Source organism: Accipiter gentilis, chromosome 9, assembly GCF_929443795.1.
Source record: "Accipiter gentilis chromosome 9, bAccGen1.1, whole genome shotgun sequence".
In the NCBI taxonomy this organism is placed as follows: Eukaryota; Metazoa; Chordata; class Aves; order Accipitriformes; family Accipitridae; genus Astur; species Astur gentilis.
The window spans coordinates 4,078,225-4,103,946 of record NC_064888.1 but is presented as its reverse complement, the minus strand read 5'-3'; the positions used below and the strand labels follow the sequence as shown (position 1 = coordinate 4,103,946).

Below are 25,722 nucleotides of genomic sequence, written 5' to 3'. Positions count from 1 at the left end.
AAAACCAGCCCAGAACCTGCTGCTCGACACTAACCTCGCCCCTGCTGGCTGCAAAGGGTGGGCACAGCAGGGGGAAAACTTGTCCTAATGCCATGGGATATAGCCATTTTCTGTGTCCTTTGCTGAAGGGAGCATCATCCCTTACAAAAAAAGGTCAGCAGTATAGATATTAAAGACCAGCAAATTCAGGACAAGTGAATTAAAGTGTATTTAGAGGCAGTCAAGTAGTTCACATAAAGCATTTAAATGACATTTCATTCAAAATAAAACAAGGAATTAAAACAAAAGGAAAGCCACGTTAAATGCAAGTCAGCACTGAAGCCTGATACCAAGCAGCTTCAGCAAGAACTCCCTCCAGCCTGCGCAAGGCAGAGAAATTGCAACACAGGGCTGTTGCCTCACATCAGGCATTGCGTTCATCCAGGGAAGAGAGCGACGATGGCAATCCCTGGCAAGCCTCTTGAACCTGCAACTGCACTCAATATAACAAAGGCTTGATGGGACACGCATGTTGCGAGGCGATGGCAACTCAACGGGAACCTGAATCCTGCCATTCAGCCCCAGATTCCCAGTGACATTTTGGGACATGCCTTCTCCTGGCTCTGCAGCAAAGGGGAAGCTAACAAGAGCCTTCGGCAACGAGCACACAAGGAAATGAAATGCACAAACTTATCGGTTTACAGAAGTTTTTATTGTTCATTAAGGAAGCTTTTGTGCAAAAATCAAGACAATGTTCTTTAGAAAGCAACTGCACGTGTCCCCCCAGCATAACTCAAGCAGGTCAGGTGCTACAGTCCACAGGAAGGGAGAAAACTAACGAGGCTCCCAGCGCTAGCACAGGATTTCCCCTGGTTCACCTCACCTGACAGGTTGCTAGCACAAATCCTTCACTGCTAAAAACCCAAGAAAATTAAAACCTTGCCAACCCATAAGAGCAAGTGTCAATCCATCCCCACCTCCCCCAAAAAAAAAAATTCACGTTAAGAGAATGCCATCCAGTTTAAAAGATCAAATACTGTACTACATGCCATGGTGTAACACAACCCGTACCTCCAGGGCAGCAACGTTGAAGGGAGCCCATTTCCTATCTGGCGTATCTACCCCAACTGGGATACACCACTGGAACCTCTGCACAAGCCTGCCAAGACAGAAAGCTGCAGGTATTTTACAGCTTTATGGGAAATTTTTTTTTTTAAAGCCACAAGTGCTTCAGTGTTCTGTACAAATGCAAACAGGAAAGACAAACCAGTATCGCTGTCTGTCACCACTGCCCAGACATTTAGTATGTACACGTAGTAACAAAAAGGCTTCAGTCAAGTGGTTTTCCATTAAACTACATGAAAATTACTTTGCTTGCTGCTAAAGCATTGTTACCAGAGCACCTGCCTCACCCAAGACACCACAGGAACAGCAGCAGTTGCCGGCACCTTTCTGAACAGGACTGGAATTTTCAAAGCCCCACCTCTGCCCAGCTCCTCCTTCCCAAAGGCCTCCTCAGAGCTACTTTGGTGCCTCTATTTTGGGGGTTAACTTGATCAGAACTACGCACTACATGCTGGTCAGGGATACAGAGTCCGTCTCAAGCAACATGAGCATGATTCTCATTCTCAAGGCCCCTACACCTCAAGGGCCTGACTTGTTTCCAGGGTAGCAGCCTACCTTGAAAGGCTTTTGTGCAAAAGTTCAGGCCGTTTCACTGGGATGCTGCAGAGTTGTGAAAGGCAGGTTGTCAGGTATGCCAGCAGAGCTGACAAATACCTACTCCAGGGCTCTTACCATCTGCCATCTCTGCCTGCTACTCAAACACATTTCCCAACAGAAATGGGAACTCTGGAAAAAAAAAATTTATACTTCAAACTACTCAGAAGGTGAGTGTCAGTGAGAATGGGTGGCAGCAACAGAAACTGCCCACAAGCCTCATAGCGCCTCTGAAGTTTTAGATGACTGATACACACACTGAGAGAAAAAACAGATCAAGGAACAAATGGCAGTTTACAATAAAACCCATTTTTCCATGCGTTCTGCCCTCTACGCTGACCTCACTTTGACATATGCACAGCCCCTGCTGACTCTTTTCCCCTCCGTCTTCTACCAACCCAGCTCGCTCCACCTCCTCGGCACCCAGGCTGGCTGTAATGTAGGACGCTCCAAGACTAAGCAGAATTGAGCAACTAGGGTAAGAAAAAAGGGAGCCAGATATTCCTTAAGTACATCAGCATGCTTCAAAAGACTGAAATCCCACTGTACAGGGCTTGACAGTAGAACACCCATGCTTAGACTGAGTAGTCCAAGGAACTAAAAAGGATATGATCAAGGGTGGAGGGAGGGTTTCCTTAGCTATGATAACACCACTAGCCATAAGTGTGGTCACTCAAATGCAAAAGCGTGGTCACTCAAGTGCAAATGCATCTTTTTAGGTACCAGTTACTTTGAAAGTTAGCTGGGCACACGAAGTCCCCTCCTGTAGAGCTTTGAAAATTCCAGCCAAAGGGATTCCCAGATTCCCTTAGAGTTTCCCTACGGTTACACAGAAAATTAATATTCCAGCCAGATGTTAAAAACGCAAAGCATGTTATCTTCCCAATGCTGACTACAGAAAGACATTTGAAAGTTTAGTCGCTATCTTGTTCTTTGTTTTTAAATTAAAAGATAATAGTCTTGTCTCATTTCACCTTCTCTGCCATTCTTCCCAGCACCTAAAAAACACTTCAGCCTACCAATTAAAAATCTACAACACACTGACTATTTTTAGGAGGATAATGAGTTAAACTGTACAATCAAAAATATCTTCGTTAAGTCAACAATGAAGATCTGATCCTTCAACAGCAGCACTGCTACAGAAGAGTTACAATAAAGGAACTTGAAGGTCAAATTGTTAATGAGGCAGAGAGGAGGGACATTTGAGATACAGCTCTCCGCCAACCTCGGCCCACATTTTTAAGAGCCATGGCAAACTTTCAGAACTGGAAATTCTTCTTCTAGTTCCACACATGACGTTTGCAGTGATCAACAGCCTAAAGGAAAAGAAATAGTATATGTTAGTGGAAAAAAGCCTGGTTGCAAACAAGGGTGCATCTACACATGCAATTCAACACCTTATTCTGAGCCAAGAGCTTGAGAGCAAGCCTGTTTTTCTTAAAATAAGTGATTTCAGAGAGGACTAGAATAAATAACATCCTCATCCCTACCCAGAAGCTTCAGGAAAGAACGCTGATGACCCTTAGCCATTAAGGCCGGGCAAAGAAAGCATCAGCCCACAGCAATACTGGAAGCCAATTTTCAGAGCCCGATGAGAGGTTGTGACATGGTCTGTTGGCTGGGGGAACACGGACTAAATATAAAGCTCACACTGTACCTTACTACAGATTCTGAAATGCTAATAGACAGGCGGGGGATAGGAATGAAAGGGAGAGGAAACAGTCTGCTTTAAGAAAGCTAAGGGCTATGGAAGACCCTACAGTAAAACTCAACCACCTCTAGTTGGTACCCTTTTGCTACCTGAAACTGGAATTCCACTTGAAAGTGTGGTATAGAAGCCAGAAAAGTAGTTCATAAGGAGCTATCAAAGACCAATAGGGAACTTGAGACAGAATCCTGCTTTACGTACATTGCACTGTGCAGCAGTCTCCATGTTCTTACACCAGTAGCCTGGACCCCAGACACAAGCATTGTCCCCCAGAAGAGGCTGTTTAGCTGATCCACAGACTCCAAGTTTCTGTGAAAAGAACAGCACTGGAGTCAGCATCTTTCTATTTGCACTAAGAGATCTCAACTCCACCCTTACGTCTGAGCTTCTACCTGACTGGGTGTGGAAGCAACACTGAGGTAGCTTCGGGAGCTCCCACAGTACCATGCTCAACTGGCAACTGCCATCACACTTGCAGCTGAATGAGTAAACATGAAGCAGTAATCTGACACAAGGAAGAATTAAGTTACCATAACTGCTTCTTCATATTAATTTTTGAGAAACAGAGCTTCTAGGAAGGGACCTTTCTCAAGAAATGTCATTTAACTTCTTCTCATCACATTCAGGGCACACTACACCTTGTTACTGAACCTCAGCAGTGGATAACCACTGGCAGCTCTTTTCTTCTATCCTTCCTTGCACAAGGCTGGCAGTCAGACAGCTGTCCATTCAGTAAGCCTGAGGCCTTGCACAATCACATTTGCTCCAGGCATTCAGTGTGCTGATTTTCATTCCAGCAGAGTTCCTGCATGCTAGGCACTGAAAGGCATACAGAAGAGTAGGCAGTACTGTATCAGAGCCTGTACTCAACAGAACTAAATGCAATACTCACGGTGCAAACAAAAGTGGGATCCATCATCTCTGCCAAGAGTTGCACAACCACGGGTTCATACTGTTCCACAAACTGAACACACTGTAACAAAACACAGGTTGAGAGATTCTCCTGTTAAAGCCTCAGAAAGAAGAGGAAGATACGGTCTTCAGCAGGCAGGCCTGTACACTACTCCAAACACCCCCAATACTACACTCCAAACTGATAAACCAGAGGCTTGAGCTCTACAGATCGAAAAGGACTCAGCATCACACCAATCACACAACTACATCATTTTTTGCTAGCTCATACCTGCCTGCAGCTGTCTGCAGACAGGTTATGATGAGAAAGGGGTCAAAAGGAAAAGAAGCAAGCAGGACAGACTTTGGGAAAAGAACCAAGCAGGGCAGGCTTTGATTTGCAAAGTCTAGTCTCTAATTGTGGAGATCACTGCTGTCTCAAGAGGAAAGCACACTGAAGGAGCTGGAGACAAACATCCTGAACAGGACGGCAGCAATGCAGTAATGACTCTTAAGCACTTTTAGCCCAAGTAGTTACTATTCGCTTCAGACCAGGCAGCAGTACGAACGCTTCCCGTCAATAACAGTCAGCCCTCTAGTGGAGAGGCCATCTCCAAAGCACAGAAAGATATTGGCATTCTCAGCAGAGACTAACGGCACCAATTAATAAGCAAACCACAGCTATTAAACAGCCTCGCAGCAGTTAGCAGGAATAGCTGTTTCATAGCTGCTTTAAGCCTGTCTACTGTATACCTAGTAAACTTACAAGCAGTTGCCGCTTGCTGACACTCAGCAGCCACCTAATAAGACTTCCAGGTAAATCTTGATAGCAGTGGCCTAACAGGTGTTGCTTTTTGCTGTCTCACTGGAATCATGCCAGCCTACTTCCAATTACTTTGCTAATCCCCTGAACAGGATCAGTGTTGAGAAAAAAAACCTTCAGCTGTTCCCACCCACTGTTCACAGAGTACTTCCAGGCAAACCTTTACTGACTGCAAATTAGTACAACAATCCAGCCAGTCAGTTCAGGCCCTTAAACATCTCCATCTGTTCAGAGGACTGCCAACCCCCAAGGATGGGGAGTGCAAAAACCTAATCCCCCTGCACCCCAAACTCCTTCTAGCATCTAGCAGAGGAATACTGACTACTCTTACAAAAGCCACCAAGAGGTGCTGCTCTCTAGTTTTTGCAAATATTCTGCAAGATGTTCTGTTCACCTCTATCTGCCTTGTTCTGACTGGAAAGCAGGATGCCACACAGCAAGGCCCACGTGGTCATTTGACTGTCTCAGATCAAGCCTGCTCCCTTCTCTTTTGCTCTACTGCACCTGAGAAGCAGCTATGCTTCGGTGCTAACTAGTAAAGGGAAAAACCTAGGAAGGATCAAGTTGCTGAACACAAGCCAGTTCCAGCTGCACCTGTGGAAAGTTTGTCTCCAGCCAGAGGCCAAGGCAGTTGGCCAAACACAGAGACCTCTATTATGAGTACCTGGACATTTATAGCAGAAGTAGAGACACTTGAGAGACGGACCTAAAATTAGCATGTAGACAGAATATCAGGTGAAACTCTCAGAAAATGAGATAAGCATAACTGTTACTGTAGGACCTACTTAAAGCCAACAAATCAACAAGGACAGTTCCCAACAATCAACAAGACCATTGCTTTTCAGCCTGCCTCCCGCACAAGTGCTTTACCTGATCACTGACAGACTCTGGCAGGAAGTGACAGACTTTTTCCAGTAAAGCTTCAATTTCAGCTGTTGTGGCATTCTTCTCTAGTTCTTTGTCTGCATAAGCTACCACCATCTTGCAGATATCACAGAAGCCACCTGCAGGTTTCACTAAAACTGAGAAAGGAAAAAAAACCAAAAAATGCACAAACATCACTGCTTAGGTAGTTCCCACAACTAAAAGAAAGGAGGCAGCATCAGCAAAGTACTAAAGCATGTGTCCTCAAAAGACAGATAATCATAGGAGAACTAGCTCATTTTGCAACACCACCGACTCCTCATTACCAACCTGGCTGCTGTGAAGGCTTGCTGGCTGCACAGCATTTCAGCATAACACACACAGCTTCAGGATTCGTCGCCTCCAAGAGCATGTCAATCAAAGCCTGGCCGTAGACATCTATGAAGTCCTTACACTGGTCTTTGACACTCACTGGGAACAGGTAGCAGATCACCTCCATTTCATGCACAATCTCCTCCTGAAGCACAATGAAGGATGTGGGGCAAGTGAGGAACAGAAATCTGACTCAGTTCACAAGCATGTGTTTTCTTACTCCCTCCCACCCAGGATGGAAATCTTGCTTTCATGAAAAGGGCAATAAAATTAACTTTCCCCCTCCAATACAGCCCCATTTTAGCCAAAGCCTAGGACAAGGTACCATTTCCATCACTTACACACCTCTGTCTTGTTGCTCTCCAAGAGGCCAGTCACTTCTTTCACCATGGTCTCACATATTTCACACAAGGAAAAAGTTTTCTCTTGAACTGAGGCCTTCTGAGTACACAGAAGAAACATACAAAACAATAAAGCAGCACTTGACCACATTTGACAGGAACAATTTGTAAAAGATCAGTCTAACAGCATTCACATTCAGGTGTAGCACACCAATTCATTTACCTAGCTGGCCAGTTTGAGCTGAATTCTAAAGGTCACTCAGAACCCAAAACCAACCTCAAAGGTCTCAGTAAAAAGCCTTTCTGAACGAACAGTCATTTTGTATGACTAATTAAGACTGTAACGCCCAGGTTGTATAACGAGGGGAGTTGAATTTAATAGACAGAGAAATAAGTAGCTCCACAGTGACTGGAGTTAAGGGAAATACGAATTGTTTTTTCAAATATGTTGAGGAGAGCACCCTCCTGTTTGCAAAAAAAAAAACCAACCAACCTAGAAATTGAGGGACTTGAGGGAAATTGTTTGGAGCCTGAGGAAGTTACTGTCCTCAAAAGAGACTTTCCTTTCCAAAAAAACCTCAGCCCATGTCTCCCCCAAAGGCCATGGGAAACTAAGGTGCTTCTCCAAACTCAGAGCTTCAGCATTCTGACTCTGATCACTCATCTGCACATGCAGAGTGCTGTCCCTTTTTTAAAAGGGATCAAAGCATAACTCCCAAATGTGGAGCAAAACTCAAACTCAGCAATTTGCCCTCTAACATTTGAGGTGTCATTTAGAATGGCTCCTATACTCTACTGAAGGAACAAGAGTTCCCATTTCAACCCTGAAGCCTTACTCTTACAGCTTCAGTTTAGCATGGGCTCTGCTATTCTAACAAACCAGTAAGCTCTCCTACTGCATAGATGAGCATCAGAAACAAGAGGCCAGGAATTTATATGCAGGAAGACTTGGATTATTCTATGCATAAAAGTTCCTGTTCTTCTGTTTCACCTAGCTCATTACACTAACGGAAAAAGGAAGGCAAAGCTGTTCGAGTACAAAAAGTCTATCTTACCTCCACAGTTTCCATTTTTGCTTCATGAATCACTTGAGCTGGCACCAGAGTCTGAAGGGGAACAGATTTCACTGAAGGACAGAACCCAACCATGGCACAAATATCCTTTGGTTGCTGGAAAGAGATGTATAAGCAATTTTTTTTTAAAGTCTAGAAGACTCTGCCCTATCTATGGAGCCTGTAAGCAGGCACAGAGAATGAAGTTCTAAGAGGCTCCAACACAACTAGAAGTTTCATGACTACTTCTACTTCAAGTATTGCCAAAGCATTTGGTATGGTTATAGGCAGGACAACTACCAGATGAAATTTAGCAATTCCTTTAAAAGAGGAAGAGGTTAGGCCACATCCATTTAAAAAACCCATTTACCATGAGCTAATACACTACGCAAGCCCTTCAAAGGAGTTGACTTAAGAGCTACCAACACCAAAACAGGCCACCAGCATCACATTAGACCTGCATCTGCAAAGCTGCTCCCCTGAAAGCTTTAAGTAATCACAGAAGAGGCTAATTATTCTGACTTGAGTTCACCCAAAAGCTGAAAGAAATGCCTAGAAGAAAGGACTCCTTCTCCCATCCACAAACTACCTTCTTTAAAGCATCCAGTAACATCACATTTTGCAAACAGATTCCCACATTACTGAACGCAGCCTATAAGAAGCAAAAAGTTACCATGTTATAATTTAAGCCTAACCTTTTTTACAAGTATCTGCAGTAACTCTATTTCAAGTGTTCTTTTCACATTAAGAGGGAAAACTGCAAACAGAAACAAAGCTTTTAAAAAAGCTTTCCAAGTCTTTCTCAAAGGTTTTAGAAACATACACTACTAAATGCAAAAGTAAATGCCAGACATTAGGCAAACTGCTCTAAGTAGGCCACATTATACCCGCACAAAGTGAGAAAGGCTGTACAGAGTAATACACAAAACTTGAGTTTTCCCACCTGAAGTCTACTTAAGCTAAAAAAGTTACCTTTGGTCCTACAGGTAATTAGATGATCGTACCCCACCCTGTCACCAGGGCATCAAGCTTCTTACAGCAGAGGCATGTGTATGCAACAGTTAATATGTCATGCCACAATCTCATGCACAGGCAAAAACAGTATCTCAAAGACACAATGCTGCTTCAGACTACTCCAGGCAGTACCTTTAAGTCAAGCCCTTTAGTTCATGCATTGTAAGAAGCATTTCCAGGTATTAATGTTACAGCAACACCCACATACACACAACATGTTCTCTCACAGAGAGATGACAGACACAAGGTCTCCCAGGACTGGTTAAATTAAAAGCCCAAATAGCTCTAGGAAGCAGGAGCCTAAAGGCCTCCTGCGTCTCCTTTTCAGTTCATATACTCCAAATATCTATATATCTAGTTGTCCTAGATTTAAAGGTTAACCAAGAAAAGACCCAGGGACAGCTTCACTCAAGCACTTTTGAGCCCAGACTTTAAACCAGAAGCTGACAGGAGCCACCGGCATGCTTTTTCTACATCTAATCCTTCTTGTAAGAAAGCGAGCATATTTTCTGCTCCACTGGCCAAAGCATTATCAAGCTGAAATCTTAGTAGCAAAAACTGCTATCTGGAGCTGGAAGTAAGACTGATCCACTGGATGAAGTCTAGTCTTTCTCTGGTTTAACCACATAAATATCCCTTGTATCTGTCAACACTGAGTACAGTCACACCATGTACACAGCTAACAGAGCAAGAAGTGAACTACAAGCCCTTTAAGAGCAAGAAGTGAACTACAAGCAGGCTATCACCACAGGCAAGTTGCTCACCTACCTGATCCTTCTGTTGACAGGGGAGATTGGAGACAGAGGAAGAGAGGAGAAATTAAAGATAACAGTTAAGAGAAAAAAAAATGTCAAGCACTTGGAACTGCATATACTCTTTCCATGAAGATGATGGAACATGACATGGTCCCCACCCCAAAGATCCTTAGCATTGCTACAGCAACTCACATTTAATTGCACAGTGCTAACCAGCATTATTCACTTGAAGTTATTAAAGCATCCTGGGCAAGACTACCTCCAAAGAGTCTGAACAACACTCAACCAGATGCAAGGTGTGGTCGTATTCCAATTTCAGGTATTAGCAACACACTGTATTGCAATGCTTAAAATGAGAAACTAACTGTTGTTGGAACAAAGATTTGCTTTGCCCCACAAAATGCTTAAGAAGCAGTATGAGCTTCTAAGTAGCCTTTAGCAACTGCAAACAAAAAAAGGCCACTGTGTTGCCAAATTCAGGGTCAAGTCAGACCCATACTCTATTCATGAATTCACCTATCATTTGTTATGTTACTTGTGGCATCCAGGCACTGCATTCTCTAAGGAAAGGCTTACCCTTTTATTTTTTTAAAGGCTTTGAGATCTCTGGATAAAGAGGTGCTATAGAGGTGGTCAGAGGAAAAATGTATTGTATGTTGCTGCAGAAGACCAGAGCTAGTACAGTACCACTCACTTTCCATGGCTCCTTATCAAGAGCTCAGAGAGCAGGAGTCTTGAGATAGCAATTCCAGAAGAAGGATGTTTAGTCTTGCTTCAAATAGACACATTATCTCTAACACTTGAACCAATTTTGCAACACTGACAAAGATCGACTCTAATATGCGTAACACGGTATTTGGTGGGGCGGGGGAGTGGTGTAAGTACAGGACTGAGATAAAAGAGTATAAAGGAACAGATGTAATGCACCTTCTGTGTTTCAAAGGATTAGTGTGCCTTTTGCACCACTGAAGTGGTTGTGAAAGAAAAGGAAAGTGCTAAAGAAAGCATTCCGAGACTGAAGTTACTACCCAATTAAATGCCAAGTTCAAAGCATTAACACCAAGACTTAGAGAGCAAGGGCTCTCCCCAGACTTTTACTGCAGTAAATATTTCCTGTTTCCAAATAAGTTAGCTACACAAAACAGAAAAGTGAACTGAGAGCAAATATTATATTCTACTGATCTTACCATGTGCATCATCATTTGGATAGCCAAGTCAGAATATTCAGAGATATAGTTCTTGCACTGCAGGAAGTAGGAAAAGAAAGTCTTGTAAATATCAAACCACTTAAGCTATAGAGTTAAGCTAGAATTTTCTAATACATCAAGGTATTAATTTACCTGCTCTACTTAACTACTCTGTTGTCTTTCAGAGCTTGTCCCAAATATTTCAGGTTACACAATCACTGCATACATAGCTGCTTATCTGATGAGGCCTTTTCTCTTCCTCTCAGGGCAAAAGCACTGCCCCTTCATTGATATGACCACATTATCCTGCCAGATTGTCTTTATGAAAAAGGCCTTTAAGGACTAGCAGCCATCTTGAGTCTTTTTCTTCCTCCCCAGTCCCATACACACCACACCACCCAACTTGACCAGAAAGTTTACAGTTTCGGTGTTGTTACTGTTATACTGCGTAACATATCCTACATGTGACACACTATTTTATTAAATAGAGATCACATTCAGAGGATTAAGGCACCGAACAAACTATTTTATGTTTGCATACAGGAACAGATTTTTAAACAAAAGAGATAGCTTACCATATCAGACATTCCAGGTCCCAAACGGTCACACTCCTCCTTGGCATGAGCAACCAAAGACTTTACAAAAGACGAGTTTGTCCTCACAGCTTCCTGAACATCAGTAACCAACTGAATGCAGTCTTGGCACACATCCCCACTTCCCTGGACAAAACAGTGAAAGGAAACTTAAGCTGACATATCTTCACATAACACGTTTTAGAAGCTTCCGTTTTAAGAGCTATTTTAATCTATATACAAACCTTAATAAATACTCTATAGAGAACACTCAAAAGCCTGAGCTTCTTGAAAGTTGAATAGCTATTCCTGAATAGACAAGCTACTGCCAGTGTGCGCACCAGCCACTAGATGGAGATTAGGTACCTACTTGGCTCTGAAACCCGAGATAACTGTTAAGATACCCAATCTCCAAAATCTGTTGGTTTTGTTACAGACCACAGTGGGAAGGTCTCTAAAATTGGCATAGATCTTACCTGCTCCACCCACAGCAGCTTGTTCTGCACCCACTCCACTGTTTAACTCCCATATCTAGGCTTGCTATCAAGAGGCAGCCTCTACTCACAAGTTCATTGTCTCATCTACTCCCCTTTGTCAACTATTTGTTCTTTTCTGATCCAGTCTGTCACCTTTGGATTGAGAGAGGAATGCCTCCCCTGAAGGGCACAGCTAGCAGATTACTCAGAATGTGGGAGAATTCTTCCTTTGAACACTGGTGCCAAACCTGCTCTCAGAAGAAATTGCTTCCAGTAAGACCTGCTTGACTGCTACAGTCCTGAATGGGAACAACCCAGCACAAAACTAGTCTTTTTAGACTGTGGTTGTTAATCCAAGACTATACATACGGTTCACCGGGGCTGCAGCTATCATCTTACTTAACTTTAAACTCACAGGTTATGGGAAGAGGCAGCTGTCAGTATGGAGCAGCACAAAATTGAATAGGAGACAGTCACCCAGCTGAAGCACATCAGCTTAATCTGAGCCCAGTACCACAATCCCTTACCAAGTATCATCAGTAAGTTCTTACGCAAAGGAGCACTGAAGCTCTGGAGCAAAAAACATGCACTTCTCTTGCACACTGGAATAGCATTGCACCCTTACCTTAGACTTCTGCTTGGGTTTGTCTTGAGGGTAAAGGAGAAGAGGCACGTTAGCCATGAAGGGGGATGCCAGTTCAGAGAAGTCCAGCTCTGGTATCTTATTGGACTGGAGCTGTTTCTGAAGTTTCATTGCTGCAAGGTGCTTCTGAAGAGACTGGCACAGTGCGAGGGCACTACATACAACTTCAGGTTTGTCCTAGGGGAGATAAGATACATACATGAAGCTCTAGACTGATGGCACTTTTGTATGAAGTTCAGATTAGATAGAGTCACTCAGCTGAAACATGGTAGGAAGGGAAAATATTTCACAGCAAGGAAGCAGTCTTCAAATTTACACCATTAATTGCAACATCAATGATCCATACAGGATTAAAGGACCACATGCACAATCTTACATAGAAGAGACATTCAGGCATCAAGAGGAACACAATTTTTTATTACAACAGTTGCAAATTATCTACTTACTAGCTCTTCTTTGATCATATCCATGATAACTGGTAGGTAGGAATCCACAATTTCTTTGCACTCAGAGACCAGGCCTTGGTCAGGAAGAAACTCACACGTCTTTTCCAAGTAAGAGCGGATCTCATCCTATAAAAGATGAGGTGAGCTATAGACTATCAAAATATCTCTCTCTGATGCCCTTTCCATTCCCCAAATGCATGACACAAAGCCTAAAAAAAGCCCCTTGGACTCAGGTAGCTCCAGGCAGTTGACAAGCAAAACTAGAATGAGGTTTTACATTATAGGCCTATTTTCCCCAGTCCTGGACCTTCGATGAGACCCTGTCAAAGTGAAAACATGAAATACTGCCTGCACAACACAGTCTTGGCAGCATAGAACATTTACATTTAGGAAGAGGAACTGAAATTATGGACTAGTGGGACAGTGATTTGTTTACACAAAGTACTCCTAAGGTTCACAAAAGAAAAAGGGAAGAAGTGCCCACAACCAAGATGAAGTCTACTTGGGGTAATCACCCACTTCTAGAGACTGCAGTATCCCACCTTTTAAGATCGATGGCCCACTGGCACAAGAATAATTTTATTAAGCATCTACAGTCAATCAGGGATGTGTTAGAGCGTGGGAGGCTCCAGAATTTGCTAATCTCTAAACCAGAAGAGGCTGCTTAAAAGCCTTCTCCCATGTACTCTGGCCCCTTTCAACATTTGCTGCTTAGGCTGGGAAAACATCACACAGACTACTCTTTCACCCCCTCACTTTGGGATCTTGTTAAGACAATGAAATCAAATACTGCCTTGGGGCAAGGAGAAAGGGAGCTTTGCTTACCTCAGTGCCATTATCCTTCAAAACCTTGCCAGCCACTGTCACAAGTTCCTTACACAAGTCACAGGGGATACTGTTCTGGAGAGATATGTAGAGAGTTACTTGGAGACAAAATCAAATACTTGTAAATGCAGTGTGTGAATAACAAGCATCACATTTGGAATTGAAGTTAAGGAAGGAATACTGGCTGAAGCCAGGGTGGAAAGAGGTGTTTTTAAATAAGGAGTGAGGCTACTCCAAGCATGTCCAGCTCCAGTTTCTTCAGTAAATCAACACAGTATGAAGAATCAGGCATGTTACCACTTGCTCATTTCACCTAGTCCCACCTCCTTTGAAGTATAAAGTACATTGCCCCAAGAAGCCTTCTCCAGAACCTCTTCTAGTATGTATGAACTCTTTGAAGTGTGAGGTAGAAATCTAAGAACTTTTCAGGCAGCTTCACTCATTTCAGTTGTGCTCTGCCATTCTGACATTCCTCCCTTCCCCTGCTTTTCCACAAACTGAAACATACCTCAGCACAGATATAGCCAAGGTGGACAGAATGCGTCTGTAAGTAAAATGCCTTTATCCCCTAGAGAACTGTGAAACAATACCACAAACTACAGCTACATCTAGCAAAGCAGCACTCACATTTAGTGCAAATGCAACTTGAAAAGCCACACTGAATGTAACATTTGTACCATTATTTACTGTCATGGCTTTCAAAATTTAGCATATGTTTCATCTTTTGTGGAACATTAACTTATGAGAAAGACCTAAAGAAGCACAAAGCTTTATTTGCAATGAGCCTATCAGGTTGGCATTGCTCAAGTTAAGAGTAAGAAAACCGTGAATTAGGAGTTGGTTTAATAAAGAGGAACAAGTCTGAAATCCACTAGCTCCATTCCACACATTGCTTAGTGATTGTGCAACAGGTCACAGGAGAAGTCAACAGACAAGTTGTGCAAGGCAGAGAAGTGGAAAGCAACCTTTATCTAGCAACCACATTAAGGCATAGTAACCAAGGCATAGTCAGATGTAGCACTTAACTCTGATCAGAGACTTGACAAAAATCTTCATCAGCATATGGAAACCAGCTACCTCAACTACAGGTGGGAAGAAGTCTCAGTAGTTGATACTTACTACAGTAGGCTTGTTCCAGACATTCTGCTGGCAGTGTTTCACCGCTCCGCACTGTGAGGCTGTCCGAACACTCTGACACCATACCTCTGGACCCTTCACACAGTCCTTCTGCCACAGAACGGGGCTTGCCACAGCTGCCAAAAAAAGAATCATTCTTTCACAGTTGCACACTTGAATGACTTCCACTCCAAAGCAAGCAGGTTAATGCTGTACAGTATAACCAGAACCTCTCCAGTATGCCATTTAAGTTTACTAACATTAAGCACATTTCAATCCAGCAATTTCTGACCTGAAACATAAGAATGAGTCCCAAATACAGATTACACAGCCAAAGAACTCAAAAAAACCATAACAGTTGAACTTCCCTACTGAAGTGGATTTTGTAAAACAAAAAATTAAAACAAACCCCCACTTTGCTTAGCACACAAGAACTACCAGCTGACTTGAAACAGAGAAACTTCTCATTACAGAAATCTACACTTCAGACAGCTGATTCCCAAAGCTACAGCCCCACTGTTGTCCCATCCTACCGTCCTTGCAGTCACTTCAACTCTGAATGAGCAGTCACATCTAGCTTGTAATTGTTGCCTGCATTCCTTCTCCCAGGTAAACCACCCTTTTCTCATATAGCAACTGTGAGAGCTGGGAAACTAATTGGATTAGAATCCACAACAAGTCCTCCATGTAATGTGTGCATTAAGAGCCAGGGGCAGACCAAAACACTAACTATAAAACAGAAAGTTTCAAGAAAGTCAAAGTAAAAGAGGAACAGAAAACAATGAGACATGTTCTAACATATAGTTTTTAAACCCATTAAGTCTGTTTAGACTTTGGTTCCTCTTGGTCAGTTCTTGAACTGTGTGCAGAAAAATTTGTGGGGGTGAAAAAAAAGTACAAGTCCTTGTCTGAACATTACCTCCCACCCCACATGGAATTGCCTTGCAACCTGTGAAGTTTTGAAGTAAAACACAGAATACCATTTCTGGACAGTCTTCCTAATGAAACATAAAAGATCTGCACTATTACTAAGTAATAGGACAAATTAATCAACTGCACCTTTTAGCTGACTCTTCAAGAGTTTGTTTTGTTTTAATTGTGCTGTCTGGACTGCACATCCAAATTCTCCCAGTTTTCTAAAACCATCCTATCTGTCAGCAGGCTCAGTTTCTTTAGCAACCTCCTACATTGCACTAACCTATGAAGAAACAACTCCTAAAATCCTACCGCAGACAGGCTCCAAGGAAATCTGCTGCTTACAAGGCACTGCTGTCAAAGTTTTAGAAAAAAATTAAATTGCCCATTCAAACCTATTAGCCATATATAGGTGTTGTTTAGGAGTCATTATATCCACATCAATGCTGTTTACACATCACAAAATGCTGTAAAATTACACTGTCAACCAAGAAGCAGGAATTAAGTTGTTTAATTCCTACGAAGCTTCTAGTAAGGTTATGACAGATGACAATCACTTTTCCATTTCTCACATCTCAGTTCTAAGCAATTAGAGGATCAACTTAATGGCTAAATTACCAGTGCATCTGCTAGGTACATAGCCACTACACATCAGAGACAGATAAACACTGCTTTATAGCTAGCATTCTGCAGCCTTCTCAGCTGTTGATTTATAAAGCCTGTTTACACTGGATTTCAGAGGAATGACCCATTTATTTTAAGAAAAATGTGCTTTGCATGCTTGATTTTTCTACACAAGAGCTTGAAGTTTGCCACCCTCTCTCCCAGCAAAAAGCCTCATTGCGTATTACTCTTCAGCAAGACAGCACACTAGGACTGCTGGAATAAGGACCCTAGGAATAAGATTTCAAACCTTCTAATAAAGTATGGTTAGCAAAATATTTACAGATGGCCTATTTTAAATTACAGCATTATTGATCTGGAGGCACTAAGCATAGTTAAGTATCAGTCAGACTGGTCAGCCAAATAGCTGTCAGCTCTGGCAGGATGACAATAAACAAGTATACACTTGGCTGAGCGAAAGAGTTATTCTTCCCTTTCAGATACTGGTATTAACACTAGTAGGAAGGCTCTGCAAGGCAGAGTGAAGCTCTGGCTAACGTCAAGCAAGACCTTGACTTTAAAGAGTGGAATTAAAGAGCTTCCGACTATTTACAAGTATAGCTTTTAACCTATGCCTTTAGATCTGTAAATCAAAAAAATTACCCCCCCTCCCCCGTTTGAAACATACTGTAAAACTAAACTATAAAACTACAACAATAGTTATTCCAAGCAGTTTCTCAAACTCTTGATCTGAGAGGCCGTTTAAAACCCAAACTGAGGAATACGTGCTGTAACTTGCACTGGTTTGATCTAGCTCTTAATAAACTTTCAGGTTTTGTGCGGCTTTTTACTTTAAGATCTTGTCACTGCATGACTTTCCAGAGCCATACCCACTTTTGGCAGAATGTCTAAGAGCTAGTCTTGTTCCTTCTGCCTCATAGCCTCTGACCAGGTCATTAAAAGCACATGACAAAATAAATACTATGCTTCAGATTTATGCTTATTTATCAGCTTTTTTGGCTGTACATCCTTAACATTCCCTGCTGCATGGCTTCTGTATCAAACAGGTGCTCACACACAGTCAGTCACTAATGCTCTGACTTGCCAGGACACAGCAAGTGGTATTGGCAGGGCAGCAGGGTTTTGTCAGGTTACAACACTGGGGTGGAAGAAAACCAAAGAGCAAGGCAACAGTCTGAGACCTTTTGAGGTGAGCAGAGTGCAGGTTGCAGATAATTCTACTCAGAAGGGGGGGAAAAAAAAAAGAGTCTGAAAATTAGATTCATTTTTGACAATACATCAACTACTTGATGCCTCTGATTGCGCTGCTTCCCTGCATCATGTCTCACCAGTTTGGAAGGAGAAAAGGTAATTTCTCAGAAGATACGTACACAGCCATATTCTGTTCAAAGCACCACCACTGGGCACAAAGTCACTTCAGATTTGAGAACAAGGACACTAATTGTATCTGCAATCCTCTACAGAAGACCAAACCCACAAAATCTCAGAAGAGCTCAAGATCAGGAATGAGAAGTATCAAACTGTTCATAAGCCAGTGAACACTGAAAACTAGGTTTTGGATGCAAGTAAGTACCCCAAACACCTTCCCACAGGTATTATTTAAAGTCCTCACTCCTGCACGACATCAGAGCAAGATGAAATACCAATATAACTACATGACTTTTCTGTCAAAAAAGCCAACAGATTCAGGAAATCCAACTCAGCTATGCCGTGAGGATGAACACTTACCTACAGAAAATAGAAAAAAATGGAGGAACAGCAGTGTCCTCTCAGTTACAAAGGACACTGGGAAGTTCCTTCCTTCTGAGGACACAACTCTACATTTGATGTTTTCAGTACCGACCTTTCTGGTCAAACAGTGACTAGGCAAATTTGTTAGGGCCACACACCACTGGCACATTTTAGAAAGCAGCTACAGAACAAAGACAACGCGCACTAAGCATGGCCTCTTTTCTTCCATCTTTCACAGTAACTTTAAATATAGTTAAGCTTGTATTAGTTTATTCTGTATTATGTTGAAATTTTTTTATTACATAACTCAATGTCTAATATGAAAGGATGCACCTTCATTGCAACAGTATCCACCCTCCCTTTCTGAATGTCCTAGGAAAAACAGAAACAAAACTAAAAAACTCTGCATTAATTCAGATCTTGCAGATTGAGAAAATAGCCTGAAATGCTTTACTGTTCCCACTACTTTCTCCCTTTAGCTTGTTCTCCTATTTAATTATGAAACAGCATTTTTTCCTCATATATTAACTTGTTACAACAAAAGCAAATATGTCAGTGAAGTGTGTTAAGACATTGTGCTGTTTCACAACAGAATGAACAGTTTCAAATCTAACAGTTATCTTGCCTGTTCTCTCAAAATAGCCTCTGCTACGAGAAGAGTGACACCTTAATGTGGTATTTCACATCCCCAGCACAGCTGCAACCCAAGAGAAAACAAAGCACTGTTGGTTACCTCACACAACTCTTAATGCTTGTTGGATAAACCCAATGGGATTACCTTCTTAGTTATCTCTGGCATCCCTTTATTTTATATATTGTTCTTTACCTAAGGTCATCCATTTTTAAACAGATTTCTCCTTTCTCTGTAGATTAGCTCTCAACAGTCACATGTCATGCCCACCCAAACCTGCCCCCCTTTCCCCAAAGTTCTTACAAGCCACTGTTTTTAGAGCACCAAACAAGTCTATCTGTGAAGGCCAGGGTGCTTCTTTACTTGTCCTCTTCACTGATTCCTCCCTGCTTGAACTGCTTCAGAGATGTGGTTTCTTCAATTTTAGAAGGAACAGTCTTTGCTCCATCAAGTTTTCCATAAATTAAGCAGTGAAAGAAAATGGAGAAGGAAGGAAGAAGGGGGCATAGAAATGCAATCCACATATAAAGGGTATGTGTTTCAGATGTGAAAGTCTTCAGCTTTTGGGCTTCTAGCCACGCTGACAGCCCACAGGCACCCTAGGATCCTTGCATACACTGGCAGCTTCTCAAAACAAAATTTAAAAAAAAAGAGAGAGAAGAGAGATTCATACCTACTCTGACCTCTCTGATGCTTGTCTTTGACAGACAAGAGAAGTCATCTCCCAGAACATGCATTGCCTCAGAAACACAGCCTGAAGCCCAACAACATAACCAAAATACTCCAAAAAGCTGAAGGGTAACAGCAGAAAAAGGAAGGAGAAACCTTTTCTTTGAGGTCCTGGTCAGCAACCTAAAACTGCCAGAACACCAGCAACACAGTCCTGACAAGTGACAGCTACTTGTACACTGCATGGGGCTCTGCCAGGAATTCACAAAAAACAGTTTAAAGGCTGTAAAGATAAAGGGAAACCTGGAACTCACTCTCACAGTGGTACTATCCTACTTACTTCAGCAAGGATGCATCATCACTCCCAGACACTTCTTCAAAGCAGGAATCACTATCACCTCCTTCCTCAACACTAGACATGGGGAATGGAAACGCTAACATATGGTCAGAAGTTACAGAAGCAGAGGTGACAGCCCCCTCAGACAATACCACCTTTTCTACTTAGAAAGCTTACAGAGCCATGCACATGAAAGCACAGTTCAGTTCTTCAGGAACCTAAAAGAAAGCTTATAATGGCTGGATTACCATTCTGCAAAGAGCTACTGGAAAATTGTTAGGTAATTACCTTTCCTGAGAATAACCTTCCCTCCCCTCAAGCATTTATTTTATTCTTCTTCCAGGGAGAGGCAGCCTGAATTTCTTCCCAAGATTCTCAGAAAAACATCCCAAGCAACCTCCTCCAAAGCTGTACTGAATCTACTAATGAGACTTTAACGATCGTGCTTAAAAGTTAACACCTTACATAAGCTTCTATGAACAGGGATTCTATATGGGCCAGACCAGATTCCCTAAAGACCCAGAGGATAAACCAGAAAACTATCACCCAGAACACTACGAAACTGAAATTGAAGACTCAACCTTGGTGTGAGCAGCATTTTCACGGACAAATTAACCTGCAGTTGGCAAGAAAAGGAAAGCGCTGAGCTGCTGTTCACTTTAATTGGTTGAAGTCCAACATGGAAGATAACTTGGGGTGCTGTCAACTCTTATGCCTTTATGATAGTCTAATTTGCTCTGAGTATATTAACATATTCATCAGGAAGGATGCTCTTTCCCAGGCCATCCCACTTGGCAATGTTAAAAAAAAGACCACTCATTATCTCCCAGAAATGCCCACAGACCAAGTGACTGCATCAGTCTCTGCTGTTCTGTGCTCAGCTAGTTACTGACTTTTCCCCATTTCTTTTGCAAACTGCAAAAGCAAAGTGTGTTTAAGTTAAAGAAGTCAAGAGGGATCAACTTCTCTTCATCAAATCTTACAAAGTGTCAACAAGTCAAGGAGTGACCTCAACCTGAAGTTATCTGAAGGGCTTAATACTCCACAGCCTCTCTCATCATTTAGTTAAAGTAAAATTTCAGAAGTTGTAACCACACCACACGCTAGTAACTCATGCCAGAAGTTTACTATGCCTCTGGATTAACGAGGCAGTAAAGTGACCACAGTATTTGAGAGACTACATGCAATTTGCAGAAGAAATGGATAAAATCTGCCTAGTTGTTATCAGTATTGCAGACGTCAGTTAAAAATCAGTCTTCCTGTCCAAAAAGCTTGAAGCATTTGTAACTAGTGCAATTCACAAGGAATTAGTTTTGAGTTAACGCCAGGATTGGGCTCTTCCTCAAAATGGGGAATGCATTCTCATTCTGGTGCGCTACCTCTGCTGCAAAACATCTGTTCTTATCTCAGATGCTCCCTTGCTTCCCTCACCAGAAGACAAGCATGGTAAGAGAATCACAATGAAGTTAAAGATAGCAGAGAACAGGATGAGCTAAGACAGTAAAATCAGCTCTACTGTCCCAGCACATTGTCCCAGTTACTATAAAAGTTGCAAGAGAATAATTTCCACATTGACCAGAAGTTGCCAGCAGGTTGCCAAGCAAGCCCCAACTTCCACCTGAGATTTTTCTGTGACAAACTAGAAGAGATATTTGGATGTTCAATGGCATCTGGTAGTCATTAGGAGTAAGCAGTCCCATACAGTATGTTAAGATATTCCCAAGAAGTAATGAGAAGCATCTTTCCCTGCAGCACATCCCTGTAGAAATACACCTAAATGTTTTGAACATACTTATTGTCCATCTCTACTCTTTCTGGTTTTGGTTTGCTGGTTTTAGGTTGGTTTTTTTTTTTTTGGGGGGGGGGGGGGGGGGGAAGCAGGGAGAGGCAGGGGGACAGAGACCCAACAGATTTCATGCGAGTCTCTGCAGAAATTCTGTATTTAACATCCCCCTTTCACCAGGCAAATATATTCACACCACAAAGAACAGAAAAGTCTGCTAGTTATGCAGACAGACATATCTGCAAGAGAAAACAAAGTTCCTGGCCGCAGGTCACACTGCAGTCCCAGCAAAGCACAGGTGAACTCCAGAGGCATCTAAGAACTTCAGAAAACAGGAGGGCAGTTCAAGACACTGCCAGGAAGAAACAGAAGAGTGTCAGGAGCAATGCTCTTTTTCACACTGCTGCCAGAGAAGTGCTCTAATGCAGAATGAATGCCAGACGTGGAAGACAACTCAACAGGAAGCTCCCCCCTTAGGGAAAGGGAAGACATCAGACCCCTGCAGCTGAGCAACGAAAGTATGCCAGGGGGATGAAAAATGACATTTTAAAGAGCAGCTTCAGGGAAGACAGCAGTTAGTGATGGCAGAGCCTGGAAAAGTCAAACTGTAATGCACAAGGTGAAAGAATAACCTACCCAGGAGTACAGTGATGAAGCAGCTGATAGCAGGAAAGAAGAAAGTGTTAACCCATAATCTCTGCATACTAATAGCTTGCATCCCATATGTAAACATAGTCAAAGGATTTTAAACCGTTTCATAAAAACAAGCCTTGAAATCTCATTACAAGATTCATTTACTCAGCATCTCCAAAAAAATCTCTCTATATGCGATGTTTTCAGTAGAGAACACAGTTTGAAAACTAGTCAGGGTAAACAGTGTAAACGTGAGACTCCTCACTCCAAGAGGAAGAAAAATACTGATATCTGAAATTAAACATTGCTCCATGACCAAATACACAGACAAGCATTGCCTTCAAAATACATGCACACACTTCAAAGATCACAGAAGTACCCCTTTTAACTTGCAGTAGGAAGTCTAATATCTTAATAGCAGTAAATTAATTGCATACAAAAGCTGCTACATAAAGAAAAAAATGGAAAATGGACTGCAAGTAAACCCTTAAAAAAATGCAAACCCTTTTTTTGTCTTGTAGTTCCAAGGCATTGCCCCAAGCCTGCTTTGAAGAATCAGGTCCACATGAGACATTGAAACAAAAACCCACTAGCAGCCAGCAGTAACCAGTCCTGCTTCCCCTCCAGATACAAAGTAAAAAAAATCTTCCTGCATGTTACACCAGAAAAACACTCCACAAAACAGCACAGTCCAACCTCCTGGAGAGTCCCAACTGACATCACCGTCACCTGACAGAGACACAGTTCAGTTTTGCTGACAAGCTTCCACTCTCTCGTGGTATGCTGAATAGCACAAACTGAGATTGTAAAAAGACCGCATAAGACTTCAGAAGCTCTGCGGATGTGATCGCACATACTGCCAAGCGCGACCGTGACCAGGCAGAACAGCTTGTGCAGCTCCTCCAGATACAACCAAGAACTCTATTTATACCTCTTCTGCAAACAAGGAGGAGATTGTGCAAGGGCAGGTTTAGACAAGCCACATGACTGGTGCACTATCAAAGCACTGCTTCGTTATGTGACAGTTGTAAAGCACCTCATGCCCACAGCACTCCCTGTTATTCCTCTAAGAAAACAGGGACATATTTTTTTAGAGATATAGGACTCCTTCCACTGTTTGCCTAATTTAATCTACAGCAGTGGGCTGCACCAGCCCAGCCTTTTTGTTAGAGACCACATTCCCAAACTAAGCAAGCGTGCAAACTACAGAACACAGTCCAAGTTCAACTATCTGCTTTTTCCACATCCTCCAGAAAATTCAAGTCAGACTAACCCAGCCTTCAATTTTCCTGTCCCCAGATGTTCTGACCAGTGTTTGATAGAGGAATTATGCATTAGTTTGAAATCTTGGAAGGAAGGAAGACTAAGTCTACTATTTTAGGGGGGGGGTGAAATAACTGCATCCTCAAACTTACTTTTCACCCCAAGCTTAACTTTTATTTTACCATGAGGAAAAAAAAAAATTAACAATCATCTCAAGAGAAACTGACTTCTGTTTTAACTGTGCCCCAGCCTTCCTTCTTTCCTGATCTCAAAGACAAGCATATCTGTAGTCCAGAGTCCTATACATCCTGCTTCAATTCCTTCATGTCTCGCTTAAAGGGAAGATACACAGAAGCACTGCAAGTAGGTCAACCAAAAACCCTCTCATGGCCTACCAGCCATGCTGTAAACCAGCCAAGTAACTCCATTAGGATACGCCAAGGGTGGTGAGATTTTGATACAGCTAATTAGTTAGCTTAGTAGACAAAAATAGTTTTTCAGGTTGTCACAGCAAGGTCTTCAGAAAAATCTGCACTATGCTTTCATAGGTGAGTCAATTAGTATTCATAACAAAGCTGGTGAAAATAGACAGCTGTTTATTTCTGTTAAAACAGTGACTTCCTAAAGAAAAACAGGCCTAACAAGTCTTCTGCTATGCTCAGTTGCATACGCATGGCTTTAACAGGCAGACCAAGCTAACTCTCATTGCTGAACTGGTTTCTCATTACAATTTCCCTAAATACACTAATGGGAAACCTGGTAGGTACTTCAAGGCAAATCCTTTTCACTTTTGAAGCACAAGAAACTACAATGATTTTAGTGATTCAGAAACAGTCCCAACAGAAATGATAATTGATGGCAGCTAATTCAGTGCAGAGTGGACTCAAAAATCGTATTCTTAAAGCAGATAAATATGCAGACTGAAAGCTGACATTTGCTTTCTTTCCAGCCTGAAAAGTCTGAGATTCTCCATTAAATTGTCCACATACCAGTATATTAAGACTCCACTTAAGCACTAGTGTACAATCATGCAAGATCTCAAAGGCAGAGTTTACTGTAGTCTGCCAGTTGGCTATTCCCATGGCTTTTAAACAGCTAGTCAGGGCTGGTTTTTAGTTGACTTGTGCAACATCGCAGGTTAAACTCGTAAGCAAGTAAGCTCTAGGTTTAAAACTGCCTTATGTAAAGGAAATTTATCCAAAAACTTGTGTGCATCACTGCATCAGACCTTCAATTTTGGGGTTTCTAGCCATTCCATCCCACAACCTGAAGGCATATTAGCCCTCCAGTCTATGAATTGTTTCCGTAGCTTTGTCTAGTTTCTGCAAAGTACAAAACACAAGAATTGCCTTTTCTAGACTCTAGTCCTACCACTAATGGCAGAATATGTTATTTCCACCACAACCACCACCTCCTACCTCAGTAACAACAGGTAACAAGGCAGCAACATTAGTGGAATTTTCCACGTGCAGCAGGAGACCCTAATGAAATGAGGCTGCTAAAAGCATGCAACAGAAAAGGCTACCTCTTGCCATCTGAAAGAGGATTAACGCCCATCTATCCCTGAAGTGTCAGAGATAAACAGAGCTGCTGGCAGAAAAACAGTTCCTACCAATTGCTCTTATTTGGCTCTATGAGCCGATACAGTTGCCCGATTAGCGTCAGATATGGATACAAACCAATCCGGTGCTACCACACTGTCATTAGGAGGTCATTTCCAGCAGTGGGAAAGCCTGGTTTCTCACAGAGACTTCCCCCTGCCTTTACCTGATCGCTATTCCTGGGCGCTGCCCGTCCTAAACATAGCTTTTCCACCACCGCAGCCACCCCGAAGGCAGCCTTGAAATCCCCGCTCGCTTCCCCCCACCCTCCCTCCCTCCCCTCCCCAGGCCCTGCTCCCCCGGCAGGACCGTTAGGCCCCACACCGGGCTGCGCCACCCCCAGGGCTGCGGGGCCCGGACAGGAGGCTTCCCCCGCCCGCCACCCTCCCTTATCGCTGCCTCCTCTCCCTGCGCTTTCGGCAGCCGGGCCCGGCTGGTCCTGCTGGGAGAAGAGAGAAGAGAAACAGCTTTAGGCCCGACCGACCTCCACACACACCCCCCACCCGCCCTGTCACAGCCGCCCTCAGCCCGCTCCCGCCCGGGCAGGCCCTCGGTGCTGAGGGAACACCGTCCCCAGACCGCCGGGGCTAAACGTGAGGGGGAAAGGGAGAAGAAAGCGGAGGCCCGGGCCGTCGGGGACGCCTACCGGCCGCCAGGAGCCCGAGGAGGCAGAGAAGCCGCCGCGCCATCGTCCCCGCGCCCGCCTGCAATGCGGCTCTACCGCCGCCCCCCCGCCCCTATATAAAGGCTGC

General features: G+C 42.9%; 1 protein-coding gene across 5 annotated transcripts; it reads right to left on the bottom strand.

Annotated features, from left to right (window-relative positions):
- Positions 1 to 676: 676 nt before the first annotated feature.
- PSAP (prosaposin) lies at positions 677 to 25,722 on the bottom strand. 5 transcript variants are annotated; one of them, XM_049809983.1, is made up of 16 exons: positions 25,617 to 25,722; positions 14,787 to 14,920; positions 13,668 to 13,742; positions 12,843 to 12,968; positions 12,379 to 12,573; positions 11,281 to 11,424; positions 10,706 to 10,762; positions 9,532 to 9,540; positions 8,339 to 8,401; positions 7,753 to 7,866; positions 6,702 to 6,797; positions 6,315 to 6,501; positions 5,991 to 6,142; positions 4,299 to 4,379; positions 3,608 to 3,715; positions 677 to 3,014 (listed from the first exon to the last, which is right to left on the bottom strand). In XM_049809983.1, the coding sequence occupies exons 1-16, from the start codon at positions 25,657 to 25,659 to the stop codon at positions 2,979 to 2,981; spliced, it is 1,620 nt and encodes a 539-aa protein (XP_049665940.1). In that variant the 5' UTR covers positions 25,660 to 25,722; the 3' UTR covers positions 677 to 2,978. The 5 variants fall into 5 exon arrangements, with proteins under 5 accessions (XP_049665940.1, XP_049665935.1, XP_049665937.1 ...); XM_049809978.1 differs by lacking the exons at positions 8,339 to 8,401; positions 9,532 to 9,540 and adding an exon at positions 5,785 to 5,826 and having other exon boundaries at positions 10,697 to 10,762; XM_049809980.1 differs by lacking the exons at positions 8,339 to 8,401; positions 9,532 to 9,540 and adding an exon at positions 5,785 to 5,826.